Source organism: Malania oleifera, chromosome 9 (assembly GCF_029873635.1).
Source record: "Malania oleifera isolate guangnan ecotype guangnan chromosome 9, ASM2987363v1, whole genome shotgun sequence".
Lineage (NCBI taxonomy): Eukaryota > Viridiplantae > Streptophyta > Magnoliopsida > Santalales > Ximeniaceae > Malania > Malania oleifera.
In genome coordinates this window covers 50,308,542-50,326,754 of record NC_080425.1, presented here as the reverse complement: position 1 = coordinate 50,326,754, position 18,213 = coordinate 50,308,542, and the positions used below count along the sequence as shown (strand labels likewise).

The 18,213-nt window shown below is 35.3% G+C and overlaps 1 protein-coding gene across 1 annotated transcript in view; it reads right to left on the bottom strand.

Moving 5' to 3' along the window:
- The window catches only part of LOC131163454 (protein NUCLEOLAR FACTOR 1-like), a 65,689-nt gene that overhangs the window by 23,464 nt on the left and 24,012 nt on the right, over positions 1–18,213 (bottom strand). The window contains exons 7-11 of the mRNA XM_058120043.1: positions 16,653–16,797; positions 15,454–15,577; positions 11,515–11,615; positions 11,272–11,403; positions 10,077–10,157 (exon numbers count right to left, since the gene is read on the bottom strand). Coding sequence (XP_057976026.1) covers positions 10,077–10,157; positions 11,272–11,403; positions 11,515–11,615; positions 15,454–15,577; positions 16,653–16,797 — 583 coding nt within the window. The remainder of the gene's footprint in view (positions 1–10,076; positions 10,158–11,271; positions 11,404–11,514; positions 11,616–15,453; positions 15,578–16,652; positions 16,798–18,213) is intronic.

The window sequence follows — 18,213 nt, the reverse complement described above, 5'->3', positions numbered from 1 at the left end:
CAATGGCCTCAAAAAACTCAGCTAGTCCCTTATGGAAGCTAGGCTAAAGATTGAACTTAGCAATATGCTTAAGGCTCAACTTGAAAAGATACAGGCATCGCTCTCTAAACTACTCATTACATCTTCCCCTAAAGATAGAGAAGATGACGCCTCTACATCAGCTAAACATAGGGAGGAGTTGTACATGCGCGAAGAAGGTTACCAAAGAGAGCATGATCATGGTCCTTCTCATATGAAGGTGGAATTTACTCTGTGGGACAGCGATGACCCTACTCATTGGCTAAAACATATTTTCGCTTTCACCACACTCCAAATGGATTGCGATGCTATTCAATGGTAAGACTAGTTTTAAGCTCATTATGGACTGCCTAACACTTGTTAGCCAACTAGGTTTCCTTTTGATCTTGATGATGACAAAACAAATAAGAATTAGTGCATGTGTTATATGAATTTGTGCTCCATGAACTATTATGTGATAGTTATTTTGTGCTTGTAGTATATGAATTTGTGCTCCATGAATCATTATGTGATAGTTATTTTCTTTTATGTTTATACATGGAAATCATTTTTGGTATTTAGGGCTAGGTATGTTAATACCTAGCTAGAAAGCAAATGTACAACTTGAGTATCATATAGCAAAATGACTATATATTTTTATTGAAAGCTCCAAATGTGACAAAGCCCTTTATATTTAAAAATTAACTCATAAATCTTTTCAAGAACATTCAATTTGACTCTTATATATCTAGAGCTAAAATGTGAATTTTTATAAAAGTGCGCCCCATGTCTTAATAAGAATGAGTCTGTAATTCGGTACTATTTGTGAATCTAATTATATATTTTATCCCACGTGAGTCCAGAAATTATAATATTATTTCATATAAAAATAGACTCATCATTCTCTCCAGAAAAATTTTATGCAGATGTTTTGGAGCTATAATGTAGGATTAGTAATTAATACAATATGATCATTCTGCACTTCCATAGAGTCAGAATCAGAAATGAGTATGCTGCAGTAAATTAGACATATTTTACTGTAGAATCTTTGAAAATATTTCTTTATTTTTTTATATGAAAGTAGACGTTATGGGGATTCTAAAACAATATGGCACACTTAATTTGAATAAATATTTGATTTGTTATGAATTGTACAAATCAGCCAACAAATTCTGTCCTCTGTCATAAAAGCAGCTCAACATATCTGTAGTGTTTGAATTTTATCTCTTCAACGGGTACTCCAATTGGCATGATTCTTTTTTTATTGGAAAGTAGACGCTATGGGAATTCCAGAATGATATGGCACACTTAATTTGAATAAATACCCTAATTGTTATGAATTGTACAAATCAGCCAACAGATTCTGACCTCTGTCATAAAAGCAGGTCAAGGTATCTGTAGTGTTTGAATTTTGTCTCTTCAACGGCTACTCCAATTGGCGTTATTCTTTTTTTATTGGAAGGTAGACTCGTTGATAAGTTAATATGAATTTTTATAGAATTTTATTTGGTATTTACTGACCATTTATGATTTTAAAAAATATATCATCTCACCTAAAAATCAGATTTCTTATCATATCATTGATTGTTTAGCCCCAACCTTAATCACATTGGCTATAAAAAGAGTCCAATTTCAAGGAAGAAGCACAAGAGAAATCAAAATCAAAGTGGTCTCCCATTCTCTTTCATATTTCTATATGATAGTGTATTTTTCTTGCTTAAGAGGGCACTTTCTAGTAAAAGTTCTTTTCATTAGTTTAAACTCTCTTCAAGTTCCAAGTCTCATTTCTTTGAGCAAGTTTAAGTTGTAAGCTTGAGTTGTGACATCAATCTACTTAGAGATACTAAGTCACATATCATTTGTAATTTCTCATCATTGTAAGCGTTGTTTGAGCCCCGATGAAAGGCTCATTTTGTATTCTAGCCTGGTGAAAGGTTAGGTCTTGTAATTATGCTCTTGGTGCAGTTGAAAGGCAAGAAGTTTACTACTGTAACCTCAGCTTGGATTCGATCAAGAGAGTGGACGAAGGTGCTCATGAAGGAGACCGAACCACTATAAAAGAGTTTTAGCATTTCTCTCCCTACTCTCTTACATTACTTATTATTTGATTGAATTAATAGCTCAATTGTGTTCGTACATATTTCATACATTATCTTGGGTTACTGAAGCATATAGGGTGAGCTGTCAGTGAACATAAACTTATATTTATCTAAGCTTCCGCAACGCATTCACTAGAATATACATACTAGACTATTACTCACCAAGAGTTTGATAAAAAGAGAAAGGGTCATAAAAATTAGAAAAAAACCCAGTTCACCCCCCCCCCCCCCCTCCGGTTTCCTAAAGGACCAGCATGCCTTCATAGGCAAAATTTGTTTTTGCATTACTTGTCCGATTTGGGACCACTGGAAATGAGAATATTGATGGAGAGCTTGCCAAAATACGCCAAACTAACATTGTCTTGGAATACTAGGCATGGTTCGAGCGACTATTAAACAAAACTAAACACTGGAATGAAAGCCAACTTGCCAATAGTTTTATTGCAGGTCTACTCTCTAAAACTCAGTGTGAGGTCAAACTACGTTGGCCATGGACTATTACCGCTACAATTTCCTTTGCACGGTTAGAAGAAAAGAAGTTGGGGGAAGAACGAAACCACTACAACAAGACTATTAGCAAGCAAAACATCAGCAGCACTATCACAACACCTACTCCTTGCTATCCTCCTACCAAACGATTGACTCAAGAGAAACTTAAAGAGCAATCCATAAAGGGATTGTGTTGGCATTGTGATGGGAAGTGGCATAAGAGGGAATCATTGCAAAAAGGGACAATTCTTCATGATTGAACCAGTGGAGGAGCCAAAAGAAGTTGAGGATGACTGGATGATTCGGATCAGGAAGGAATGGAATATGATGATAATGATGAATCTATCACTTCTTTTGTTCGTGCTTCAGCTAGGTATGCTAATTCTCAAACTATGAAAATTAATGGCTTCCTAAAATGCCAACCTATTACTATCTTAATTGATACATGAAGGACTAATAATTTCATGGACACTAAAATTGCCAAAAGGCTAGCCTATCTTGTGGAGCACTATGAAAAGTTTGACGCGAAGGTTGCAAATGGAAGGCCCTTGACATGTCAAATCATGTATCTAAAGTTTAACTTACTATGCAAAATCCTAGGTTGTACCGTTGTATGTTGATTTCTTTTTCCAGTCACTAGAAGACTACGAAGTGGTTTCAAGTATTGAATGGTTAAGAACTTCGGGTGATATAGCTTGGAATTTTTATAAACTGGCTATGAAGTTCGCCATGAATGGCTAGAGTGTAATTCTTAAAAAAAAAATGTAATGGTAATGTCACTACAATTTCAAGTCATCGTATGAAGAAGCTCCTAAAAAAATAGTAACATGGCTGCCTAGTCCAACTTCAACCACCAGAGGAGTTACAACATCAATCTAGCTAGGTTAAAGGGCTAAAAACTCTTATTTCATAACTTTCTGACCTATTCATGGAGCCACAAGGACTTCTACCTCAGCGAACACATGATCACCGCATTCCTCTATTGCAAGGTAGTGTCACTAATTTTTTTTAATAAAAGAAGGTATATTAGATAGAGAAAGAAAAGTTGCATCGAAAGAGAACATAAGTCCATCCCAAAACAATAAATAAAATAAAATGAAAGAAAATAAAAAAAAAAAATAACAACTAAACAAGGAACCTCCTCTTCAATTCTTTTCCTTCTTGGTTCACTAAACTCTTCAAATTAGCTAACTACCTTTGACCCTTTTTACCTTTGTTTTTACACCCATCAAGACGCACTTCCTTTCCCCTAAGATCACAAAACTTTAAATCCAATTTATCCATGAAATCTTGAACTTCAAAATTTTTCCCTAAAATCTCCTCCATTGGTGTTGGTAAAATACCATCCTTGTGCTGCATCTCATAAACCAAATCACCATTTTCAAATAAAGAGACCCCCTCCAATCCTTCCAAAGGGGATGGGTGTACATATGATACGTCCCCTATGCCCTCCATATTGTTCCCTAATTTCATATATTAGTAAACCTTCGCCACAATCTAACTCACTTTGACCATCGCTTTCATTATCTAATAAATCCTTCAATTTCAATACCTTCTTTCTTTTGCTAACCCCATCACAAGAATTGCATGTCTTTTTCTTAGCATTTATGTCTTCCATAATAACTAACCCTCCTTCTAAATTCCTCTTTAAAATCTTTGGCACCATCTCACCAAAGTGCTCTTTTTTTCTTCGAATGATTTCTTCATATCTACACCCATCAACACAATCTTTCAACGAGTACAAACCTTAGGACCCTTAAATCCCTTTGCCTTAAGGTCTGAGGCATCACATATCCTACCCAAAACACCATCAACATCATAAACATTTATTGCAGCATCCTCTTGCTCTAAAACACTATCATCCACCAAAGTTTTAGAATTGTTTGAACAAGACATTCCTTCATTGCCTCTTTCTCTTTAACCCTTCCAATAATTTTGCTTATTTATGATGAATATAGCAATCCCTCTTGGCCAATATGCTTTGAAACGGAACATTGCAAGGTATCATTTGTACCCAGAATCTACTCAGAAGACAGCCTACCGATTATGTCCCTTTGTCTGCCTACACCGAATTTTTCCAGGTTTAAAATGCAAGGAACTTCAAATCTTCCTCAACCTGACCTCCAACTTCAAGTGACTGCAGCTCAAGCTAAGAGGATCCTTCTGTAATAGCTTTATGCAAGTGCTTTCTTTTTTATCCATCAGCCCTAAAAATCCCTGCCAAACATCCTTGGTATTTTGAAATTCCATTGGAAGGAACCTCTTGGGCGCTAATTAAGCACTGAACAATTCCTTGAACATTTAAGTAGCCTCTTGGGCCTAGTTCACATTATTCAGACAATGGGAATTTTTAAATGAATTATCCATCTAAGAATGACAAACCTCAGAAGAAACTTCCTTTGTTTCCAAAGGATGGCCTTTATCAATACAATGGGCTTCTTCAATAAGTCGGCCTAACTTAGTTAAAAAAGAAACTGCCTCTTTTTTAATCACATGACCCAAGTCCAAGATGAAAACAAAGCTTCCTGAACCAATATTCTGTCTCATCTTTCCAGGCACAACCCTAGTCACTTCTACTAGCTTCCACACTCCTTCAAAAACCCTAAGTAGCTAGACTATAAGAACATTCTTTTCTAATCGAACAGCTGTGGTTTCTGGCTTATCAATAACAATTCCTACTAACTTCAGAAGCTCATCCTTTTTCAACTAAACCATATAGCCACACGTATAGCACCTCTTCCTTGTCAATCGCCATAACTCAACCTCCAAAGATGGCTTGACGATCGCCACCCTCACCTCCATCTATATTACCTTCCAACATGACCTGCCTCCATAATATAAAACGTGGCTGGCCTTCTACAACTATTTCACCCACATATTTTCGTATTTCCTTTACCAAGTCACAGAAAACACTTGTGAAGCTTCGCCATCCCCAACCTTTTGCGCCACCAGGAATGAACACAGAAGACCTAATACGATTCCAACCCACCCCTAACTCCAAATACTTTCCCACCTTTGTCCACCTAATCAAAGAACCAATAGTTTGTAATACCTTTGCGAAAACTCTGAAAACCCCTCTTCGTCTAACCAAAAATCAACAACCCTTTGATGAACTCCCCTCGCCCTTGTCCAGACACAAATCGAAGCATTTTCCTTCAAACTGAATCACTCGGCTCATCATACGCTAGACCAAACTACATCGTAGAGAACATACAATAGGTGAAGAGGAATAGTATCGTTGGAGAGGGGGGGGGGGAAGATGGTGGAGAGGGAGAGGGAGTGAGGGAGAGATGAATATGGCCACCCTTGGTTGTTGGTAGTGCCCCTAATAACGTACGTCCTTATCTCTATCCTTATTTTCAAAAAGCAAAAATAGAAAGATAATGAAAGAAATGTTAAATGCTAGCATAATTCAACCAAGTGCCTGTCCATATTCTTCTCCTATCTTATTGGAGAAGAAAAAGGATAGCTTTTCGCACATGTGTTGGTTATCGAGAACAAGAACTTCGTGAAGGATAAATATCCTATTCCTACTATGGATGAGTTTTTAGATGAGTTGGGAGGTGCCAAACAATTCACCAAACTTGAATTGAGATCAGGCTAAGACCAGATTCAGGTATATGAGGATTACATTCAGAAGACTACATTTAGAATTCACGATGGCCATTACGAGTTTGTTCTCATTTTCTGACCTCATAAGTTTGTTCTCATTTTTTTGATGATATGTTGATATATAGCCCATATCTTGAAGATCCTTTGTCATTTACGAACTATACTCACGACTCTTCATAAGCATAATATATTTTTCAAAAAATCTAAATGTAGCTTTGCTTAACCGCATACGGAATACCTTGGGCATATTGTTTCCCAAGAAGGTGTTTCAGTTGATCCTTCTAAAATACAAGCAATGATAGACTAACTATTCCACAAACAATCAAAATGCTGCAAGGATATTTGGGGTTGACTAGTTACTACCGTAAATTTATCAAGGATTATAGAAAGATTAGCACTCCACTAATTGCTCTACAGGTAGAGGATGCATTCAGATGGAGTAAGGAAGCTAAAGAAGCCCTTCACAAGCTTAAGCACGCAATGTCCACTACACCAGTTCTTGTCTTGCCAGATTTTAACAAGGTTGTTGGCCTAACAAGGCTAAATCTTGTTTTGATAATAACAAATCAAGGATACTTAACATGTTTGTTTAAGTAAATTTTCAGGGCTCAAATGTCTTCACAAGATCAAGGTCGAGTGTTTGAAGAGCTTGAATGAAGTTTGTGCTTAAAGCCATGAGCTATGATGAAGTGAAAGCATATTGCAGAATTGGTTAAAACTCGGACATAGCATGGAAGCTAAAGCATGAAGACTTAGATCTTAGATAGTCTTATCTTGTAAAAGTCTCATGTAAGTACTTCCAATTCAATACTAATGTTTGAAGCTCTTAGGAAATATCATTGACATAGAGACCTGTTTTAAATCATGGAAAATATTTTCATAAAGTCTCTTATAAGTTTTCCAAGTTCAAAGTTAAGTTTTGACACAAAAATCTTGAAAAACCAAGAAGAAGCAAGTAGGACAGGCAACTGATGATTTATCATCAGGCGATTGATGTGTTGCTAACTCGGTTAATAAACAGAAAAAATAGGAGAAAGCGACTAACCCCTTAAGCCCAGTCGACTGACTCAACACTGACTTTCAAAATGCGCTGATTTTAAAAAGCTCGGGCGACTAACCCTCGTGCCTTAGTCAACTGAAGTTCATGTTTTAACTTTTAAACAGCGCTGATAAAGTTTCCAAAAATAATTTCTTCGCTTCCAAACTTAGAGAAAACTTGGGGAAAATAATAAGAAACCCTTGTGCACTATTTATATGTATTATTCTCACACATTAGGGTAACACAATTTTTGACAGTTCAGGATTGTTGAATCGTTGCCTAGCGAGAGGGTTGTTCTCATTAGAGAAGGATCTCCACCTTGAATGGAGAGAGACGGTACTTCTGGTAATGAAGTGGAAAGGGAATCCTCACAGCATGTTGCTTGAGGCAAGGACGTAGGCCGTTGGCTTCCCTTGTAAAAAATCTGGCGTTCAGCTCTTCTTCCATTAATCTTTTTACATTCTTGCAAGTATATAAATTGTGTGTATGCTTATTTAATTGTTGAGAACTTGCTAGATATTGGAAATTTGCTGGAATACTGATTTTGATTATATTTGAATCAAGGAACCATATTGATTGTATTTGTTGGATTGAAAATTCAGAGTAGATTTAAATACTGAATTTCCAAATACCATAGCTGAGGTAAATCTTGTGAAATTGATTATTCCATTGAAGTAAAATTGTAGGGTACTTAAAATCAATCTTCTGAAATTTTATATTGATATTTTCATTGATAAATACTGGAAAGAAAAACTGACCTTGAAAACTATTTATCTATTGAAGTGTCGAGATTTGAATTTGAATTGTGAAATCATATTTACATTCATACATAGGATTGTTGATTGGTTTGGTAAGGCGGTTGATTAGAATTTTTGTGATTGAGTGATGGTATCAAATTAATTTAAAAGGGAGTAATATTTAACTAAAGTTTTTGTAAAGAAAATTTTTAAAACCGAGTTCACCCTCCCTCTTGGGAGTACACCTTTAATCTCAATTGGTATCAAAGCCTAGGTTGTCGTAAATCTTAAACTAGAAGCTACATAAAGATCCCTATGGCACATGTAGGTGTATTTGGCGAAGGCCAATCTACATCTAGACCACCCATCTTCTGCGGTGTTAATTACACCTTCTGGAAACAGCGAATGAGAATATTTTTACAGACCATGGATTGGAAGGTCTGGAAAGTAGTCACACATGGTGACCTCATTCCCACTAAAAATATAGATAACAAGGAAATACCTAAAGACGAAAAAGAATTGACCGACAATGATATGAAGATGCTGCAGATAAATTCAAGTGCAATGAATGCACTATATTGTGGCCTACATGCCAATGAATTCAATAAGATCATGGGATGTAAATCAGCTAAAGAAATATGGGATAAGCTTAAAGTTACTTATGAAGGAACGGTTGACGTGAGGGATAGTAGAATTGACATGCTCACCAGCGAGTATGAGGCGTTTAGGATGAACCCTAAAGAGTCTATCACTAGTATGTATACTAGGTTCACCCACATAATAAATTCCCTTATGCATTAAGGAAAAACTACTCTACTTATGAGATGATTCGAAAGATCCTTACTTCCACCGATTTGGGTACCTAAGGCCACTGCCTTAACAGAAGGCAGAAATCTGATGAACACTTCCCTAGATGAATTGATAGGATCGCTCCTCACATATAAGATGGCAATAAATGAAAGAAACACCGAAGGTAGCAAACAAAAGAAGTCAATAGCTCTAAAAGCTGCCAAAGAGAGTTCTAATGAGGAAGAAGACAATGAATTAGAAGACGATGATATAACCTTATTCACTAGAAGACTAGGAAAATTCTTTTAAAAAGAACAAGAGATTTGCTCGAAAATTAAGAGGCTCAAAAACTGATAAAGGAGACACTAGCAAGAAGGAAACAAAGAATGAACCTTGGGACCAACAATGTATATCAAGCTTCAACAATTTTGACAAAAAATTGTGCAAAATTTCTTAAATAAGACTATTTTTAATGAATCTTGAGACCAATACATGAGGAAAGGTAAAGCCATTTTTGTACTAGTGAAGATTAGGTACAAACTCCTGAATTATACAAAGCATTTGATAAATTCCTACCTCTCTATCTTTGAGATGTTTGGATTTTTCAAAATTCCATAAAGATATGCAGAGGAGAAATGCTATCCCCACCAGAACAAGAAATAAACAACAGCGACAATTAAGGTGAAGCCGAGTCAGAACAACGAATTAGAAATCTCAAGGATTAGCAGATATTGTGGAACTGGTAAACATTTGAAGATGTCAACAATACTAAGAGCAACCTGATGAATAACATAGGCCAACTGGATGTAAAAGAGGCTGCGAAGGGGTTCAATAAAGAAGAAAAACAAACAAAAAGTAGTTTCAAGAAAAGCAATTGGGCAGAATTATGACAAAAGTGGACAATTTGTGGTAAATATACAAGAATAATCTAAACATATAACTTTGTAACAAATGCAGTAAGTTAAGATGCACATGGTATAAAATAATTCAATTTTAAAAACCAAAAAAAAAAAAAAAAAGTTACATTTCTTCTTTTAAAAGCGTCAAATTGGAGGTTTTCAAAAGCTCCCAAAATGCAACGAAAGTAAGCTTTTTTTTTTTAATCTTAGGAATAGAGAACATCAAAAAATCAGATGAAATCTTCATAACTCTGAAAACTATAAGATTCATCTCCAAGTCAAAATATCCAACAAGATTACATTTAAAAACCCACCCAAGGTAATGATTAGACATGTTATCAAAAAAAACACAATGACAAAGAAACCATAATGTACTGAAAATTTGTTCAATAGGAGATAAAGACACAAGGAATACCTTGTATGATGAAGGTGTCAGTTGTATTAGCCTCTTAACAACACGAAGTGCAAAACTTGCAAAAGGCAACAAGATCAGAACCTGGACCACACACTAATGGATCAATAAAAAAAGACAGTAGCAATGTATTATTACAAGCTGTTTATTTTAAATTAAAATACCACAGGTGATTGATGCTTCTAGAAGTTTTAAAACAGAAAGATCTTCAAAATATCATCATAGTAATCACAAATAGGAGTCACAAATTCCTATGGCCGCTTCCCAAAATTAGATAATTGTAGAAACCCGAGCTAAAGTATGACCAGCGCAACAGCATGAGTAACAGTCATACCATGAGTTCATAGTTTAAAAAATAGTAGTAAATGGCCATGAATTCCTATGCAATGGAATTCAGGGCCTCTAAATTGACATGTCACCTCTGGGCAATGACACAGTATACCCCAGCCTATTTTCTGTCGTACTCAAGCTCATACGGCACATATCACATTTAATAAAGATCCAAATCAAAGATATCAGACATTGTTAGCCATGTAACACAAACCCCGCACATTCATTTGCACTTGGATCCATATCATAAATTTTGTCGTACCCAAGCTCATAGGGGCACCACCTTCATTTAGATGATTTGCATTTACATTAATTGAAGATCTCTAATATGCTAAAAATCATTGGCAAAAAGAAAATTGTTTTCATGTTTCAGTACTAGTTCCCATCACTTTGGTCAAACCAAAATTAGAATTTCAGCTGAAACTTCGGCATTTTTTTTTAAGCCCCAAAATTGTAGTGAAAATTTAAATTTAAAACCTTTCCTACCATGATTAAAATATCCATAAAGAAAATTAGAAAACTGATGTACTGCTCCATGGCCAAAGAAAGCTGGCTCTTAATTCCAAAGCTTAACATTTTGGGGATAAATCTTAATTCAAAATATTATTATTAATTGAAATTTTGAATAATCATGTATTCATATCCTTAAAGCCTCCTCAATAAAACTATTGAAACATCAATATAGAACAGCAACAATAAGAACAACAACAAAGTGTTTAGTCCTCCTAGATGGATTCAGTTATGTGAATCCCCGCCATTCTGCACAGTATAGGGCAAAATACAACAAAAATGGAAAAAGAAATGGTTGCATGACATTTTAAGTCCAATTAACATGACAAGCACATGGCGAAAGGAACTCTCACACTACCTTAGGGCGAGTAAACCCATGATCAAGAAAATCTTCACCAGCAAGAATGTCCCCCTTAGAAATATCTTGCTGCTTGGCAAGCTTCGCATCATTCTTAATCACAAGGTCCCTAGTCTTAAAAACATGATTCAGCTGCAAGAACACTTTTATATTACTCAGCCAGCTCAACAAGAACATGACATACCAATATATCAGATAAAGATGAACAAAAGAAGTTTGATGGATGCTATGGGGTGAACATACAGAATGGATAATGTATGCATCCATTATACTTGAGTCTTCTTCCAGGCCCTTTAGATAAAATGGCTTCTTGTTATAGTGCAATATATCCCGATAGCTGTTGCCTAAACAAACAGATTGGCACTAAGCAAATAAATACAACAAAATAAACAAAACTGATATATACACACACACACATATACATATGTATGTGTGAGTGTGTGTGTGTGAGTGTGTGTGTATATATATATATATATATATATATATATGTATATATTGAAGTGAATAACATGCACAAATAAATAAAAGTAAAAATAAAAAAACAGATCTATATTGGTCTCAGATAAGTGTACGAATTTGTCCTAGATCAAATGAAAACTAGCAGGGTGAAGAAAATATATGAATACATAATAATAGAACAACACTGCTTTCGTAACAGAATATGTGCTTATAATAGATAAATAGAACAATGTGCCAAGAGACAAATGCCCAGATTTTCTAAGATCGCACTTCATCTGTTCATTTGATATAAGAAAGATTATCTTTTTCCACTTCTGGATCTTTTTCATGAGGTGTTTTGGCAGTATAGCTTTCTTAGATATCCAGCATGATTAGCTGGCTTAATTAGCCTTAATTTGTTCTCTTTTTGCATAAATATTTCTCATCCTTCTTCTACCCTTCTTGTAGATCCCTCTACCTTAATTAATTTCTTTTTTTATCTAAAAAACAACTATAAACCATTCAAACCCATGCTTCGCAAACATGACAAAAGGCACTAGTAAGAACCATAAGGGGTTTCCCAAATTCCAATTATGAAAAAGGAATCACATTAAAGCAAAATCATAGATGCAAGAGTGGATGGTATCATTGATATCTCAATTAAATTTGAAAATTAAAATACAACAAACACTGCGAGATTTAGTTGAGAACTTTTCACTAAAATATTGCAAGTGCTCTCTCATGAAAAGGAAAAAAAAATTGAATAAGAAAAAATTATACTAACAGCAAACCAAATAAGTACAACAGGAGGAGAACAAGAGGTCCTACAAAGAGCAAAAAGAAACAACCAGGGAAAACAATGCCTGCCAATCCCTAACAAGATCAAGCAGTGGCAAACCCCTAAAGAACTCAAAGAGATGGGCCAAAAAAGAGGCAAATAACATAGCTCTATCCCACAAAAGACAAGGAGAGGTTGTGCATTTCTTAAAGGGTTCTCACATTTCTCTCGTTGCTCATGGACTGGGAAAAAACCTGAGTTTACAGACCGGCCAATATCCTTGTGCTATCATCTGGATAGAAGGATTGAAATAATCATAATGTCATTGTTACAGGTGCACTATGATGGCTTCATTATTATGAGACCTTAAAATGTATTGCCAGTGCCACAACAAATAATTATAGTTTCCATTTAATTTCCAGGTCATAATCCGTGGCAATGATGAGCGAATCATATTTTTGGGATTCATGGATGCAACCTCGACAAATACAAACAAGACCAACAACAAACAAGTCCAACAATGATACCAACAGACTGAATCACAAACAAACAAATAGATTCTGAAGGTACCCAACACTCATTAAGAATGTGCACCCCATTGACTGCCAGTGCACAATCGAAAAGGATGGAACAAACCATAGCAACCAAATTGATATCATGGTCCACACAAGGATTTGAGCCAATGAGAAATCAAATTGGAGGAAAAATAGGCTTCTATGAAGCCTCACACATCAGCACATGGTGTCAAACAAACAGATTCAGACGGTGCCAGACACTCGTTAACAGAGCGCTCTCAATTGAATGCAAGTGCACAAACAAAAAGGAAGGAAACCACAGCAACTGGCTTGATAAGATTGTCTACATGAGGATTGAAGCCATGAGAAATCAAAGTGGTGAAAAAGCAGGCTTCTATGAAGTCTCACACACTGGCACATGATGTTGAAGCTGTCACCATGTGATTAGCAAGTGAGGGCACGTGGGGGCACCACCGGCAATAATATTTCATGGACCTACAGATTTTCACTATCTATGGAAAGTATTGTGTTGGTTATCCAAAAAAATCAAAGGGATCTTTTGGTTCTGAACTGGCAGTGTTGTCCAACAACTTTGTGGCAACTGCTCGAGTTCGTTCAGCTCCACAGAAGTCTGAACAGCCTTCCTAGTGTGATAGACTAGCATAGGTCTGAGGGATTTAGGGTTTGATTTAGCAGTGATGGTGGTTCTCCAAGGTTTTGGGTCTCATGACCATGCTCTGACACCATGTGAAAGAATTTAGTATATTGGAAATTCTAACATGGCAATAGGTCTCCCTTGATTTATAATATATATCATGTAAATAATAATGAACAGCATACCCTGACCAACTCAGGCCATTGACACAAAGTCATTACACAAAGTAAATGGAACAAGATTGAAGTAGACTCAGATAAGAAGGCTAATGAGGTTAATCATATTAAAGAGAGAAAAATGGCAAGAAATTGCATGATTCATCTAAATTATGATAGCAAGTTACATGCTTTTGTTGTGCTGGAGGCCTACTTTTAGATGAGCAAGGAGAAGCTGACGAATCAGCAGATTAGGAATGGTATTTCACTCACCTCAATTTTTATTGTGGAGGAGAAGAATGGGAAGGTCTTAGAAGCACAATTGCTGGATACTTGTGGCTCTCTGATCTGTCTGTGCTAGGCAAAGAGGTCCTTGTGTAGTGGTATGGGTAAGGCGAAGAAAGGGCAGATGGAAATAGCTACGTTGCAGTGTTCCATTAATTATGTTGGGAAGGGTTTGAAAAGAGGACATCTTAGTTAGTTATTGTTAGATCTGCCCCTAGGGTTGTGAATATCTTGTCTTCTCATGGCTGCAATTCTTCTTATTTTAATAAATTTTATTTTACCACCTAAAAAATAAAAATTCCATTTCTCATCAAGATATAGATAAAGGTTTTCATGCAAGTTATTAAAATATGGCACAGATTTTGAAATGGAAAAAGTGAATTATGAAAATTAATTGAACAAGAGGAGGAAGCATAATATCATTCAAAAAAAAAAGATGGAGGTAGTTTTACTATTATGACTCATTAATATTTATGAATGTTTCAAAATATCATTCTTGCTCACCTTTTGAACACCAAGAGATCTATTTTTTTTCTTGCATCCTAGTGAGTAATCTCTCCATGCTTGGAGATAAGGTTGCATCAATCATGTCATCCCAGACCCTCAACTGGCATGGAGCCTTGAGCACTAGGTATTACATTTTTATCCTAGTGAGTAATGAACAAAAATTAAGAACCGCATGCACGATAACAAAAAACTAGAAAATATTGGAAAACACCAAAGTATCTTAGCTAAATTACTCAACGATTAACATTTGTCATGCATTACATAAATATGTCTCTCTGTATGTGTAGTATAATTTCAACCTCATCTATGTCTATTTTTTAGAATTGCTACTTTGGCATGTCTTATCAACCTCAACGTATGCCTCTCCCGAAGCAGAGCCAAACCTACAAGGTTTTCAAATTTTTTCATGAAATATCAATTCTTCTTAGGAAGGTATCAAATGAACTCCTTGTCAAAAGATATAATTAGCTTTTCCTTTTGCCAAACCTTCACTAACATTTTGCAGCTTTGACAAGTCATTAGATAATGCTTTCAAAATTAAACTAAAATATGTAACTCCACTGGCCACAAAAAAAAGAAAAATTAACATATAACTAAGCCCTCAAGAAACATTACCACAGAAAAACAATAAAAAATAAATAAATAAATGACAATAGTAACAATCAGAACAAAGAAAATTTATCTTGCTTGTTAGTTATCAACGAAGCAAAAAGTGCAGACACTATGTTCCCTTGAAACATCTCCATAAAGACACAAAACAATAACTGTAACTGGCAAATGTCATGGCTAAGACATCATAATCAGAAAAATAAAAATATAATCAACATCAATTTGAACAGCCTCACTTACAAAGCGAGAAGAACAATCTCTGCTTGGAAGAATGAAAATCCTTGCCTCCAGATTTTTCATAGACATCCAACCAGTGCTTAGACAATTTTGGCTTGAGACCATAATCAGAATCACAGTTATCATCCTGCAAAATTGAAATCAAATTCTACAAGGATACTAAAGTTTCTAAATATATTGCAAGTTCAAGTAAACCATCAATTCTAATGAGAGTACAAAAACTAGAACATAACCTTATTTTTTATTCTTCATAACATAACCCTATTTTTATTCCTCATGAAAATAGAGTAGGCCAAGTTGAAAGGTTAACCAGAATGGTCTTTAACCTTAAGCAGCTGCTTGTGACAGACTCAAAAGTTGCAAGCCAGGTCCATAGGAATTAATGTGATGTTCAATTCACTATAACAGAATCAAAACAAGAATGGAACCGAGGTAGGAATGTAGTGGAAGGGAATGAACAAAGTGATTCCCATGTTTGGCTAGCATATGGAATCTAGTCTACTAAGTCACTCCAATTTCATTTGTTTCATGTAATGAAACCAGGGATTGCAATCAAATTTGTGTAGAAAATAAATTGAAAAATAACACAAAAGGAAAATTATTAAGCAATAAAATAATATATAATAAAACAAGCAAAACTCACTCATAACAGAATAACATATATAATATTATATTTCTATATATTCTTAAATAAAATTTATTTTTCATTAGTTAACTTAAAAATATACTAACTAATAATATAAATTAAAATAGCAAGATCAGAAAATAACAATTCTATATTGAAAAATTTAATCATGATACAATAAATATATTTTTTATGTATATAAGATAAATATAATGAAAATATTTTTACAGGTAAAAAAGAGGACCCTTTGGTGGGATAGGATTCATTTCACCGTCTTGCTTTGGTCTTTTGCACCTAGTTGTTTTAAAACAAGTGTGCTTTTCAGACTAAGAGCAGGATTGGCATGCATTGTTGTTTTGATTGTTTTATTCCTTTTGTTCTTATCTTTTATTCATCAAAGCATCTATTATTCTCCTTTTTGTACATTCTTTGTTTTTAATGAAATCCCTTCTTTTTTTATCAAGAAAATTAGAATAAATGCATCTTCAATGTAAGTACACTAACATTATTACATTAGAAGTATATTCGTTATAACATGAAACTTATCATTTAACCAATGCAAACAGGTCAGACATACCTTCAAAAAACAGTCCCCAGCCCCCATCCACTTGCAATTTGACATGAAATGAGCAGGCTTCTCCCATCTATATTTGCATTTCCGTTTTGTTAGGTTGTCAACCTCTCCCTCTAATAACTTGTGCTCAAGGTGATCATAAAATGAACTGCTTGACAACCCCCCCCCCCCCCCAAAACCCCAAAAATAAATAAATAAATTAGAAGAAAAGGAAAAGGGAAAAGAAATAAATAGCATCAAAGTTTCAGCTTTCAGGGGATGATAAGCTTGAAGAATAAAAAAGAGACAACTAAATGATTTCAAAAGGACGATATACTTCAAATGGACAAGATATCTACTCAAAATTTGTGAGTAGGAAGTCCCTACCAAATTCAAAATTTTGTGTGTTATAAAAATAAATTACAGATCAAAAAAAAATTATTAAATAAAAGTACAGTTTTGGGGAACCTAGCTGTCTTAAACCCTTGCAAAATCACAAAATATTTTCAAGATTCATATGCAACCGAAAAACAAATGCAAAAAACTATACTCCTAGAAGTTTGATCTTCAGAAATGATGAAGTTCTGCAATTTTTTGAAAAATTCTAGAGATATCATTAGTAGAAATTTTTTAACCACCCCCCCCCCCCTACCTTGGAAATAAAAATGCATAGAAGACATGATTTTAAATTTTTAACATACTATGATAAAAGGTCCTTTCCTAAACATTCAGACCCTTAATAACACCTTCAAGGCCCACGGCGCTTTTATACATGCCAGCAGATTTCTGTAAGAATGTATTAGTGTGACACAAGCAACAGGAGAAAATGCTATTCCACAAATTAAAACCAACACTGAAAAATGCTATTTCACAAATTTGAGGGAGAGCCTTGACCCAATCATAAGGGCGTCACCAAAAGGCCAGAGGTTCAAGTCAAGAACATAGCCTCTCTAATTGAGGAGATAAGGCTGCAAACACCATGCCTCCCCAGACCGCCTATATGACATGAGACCTTTGTGCACTAGTGTTGCATGTTGTCCAGGAAAGACTATTATCGTTTTTGCATACAATCAAGGAGACAATTTCCTATGCGGGTAAATTGGAGCTGGTAAATTCTGTTATACAGGGAGTTGAATGCTTTTGGTTAGCTATTTTTCCAATTCAAAAATCTGTCCTGGAACATGAGGTGAGATTGTGTAGATCATTCTTATGGGGAGGAAAGAAGAAGCCCCAGGTTGCTTGGAAAGAGCTATGTCAACTGAAAAAGGAAGGGGGTTTGGGGATTTTTTATTTGAATGCTTAGAATAAAGCTCTACTTACTCGACCTTTATGGAATATACAAAGTAAGAAGGATTCTCTTTGGTCCAAATGGATTCATCAAACATACTTAAGGGACTCAAACTTCTGGGAAGTGGAGGCTAGGCATGATGTTTCCCCTTTATTTAAAAAACTGGTGGAACTAAAGAATCATTTAAAGCAGAATTGTGGGGATACCAGGGCAGCTGAGATCCTTCTAAACCAGTGGGTGGTAGATGGGCAGATTTCTTCATCATTGGCCTATGATTATTGGAGAAGCAAGGGGAGG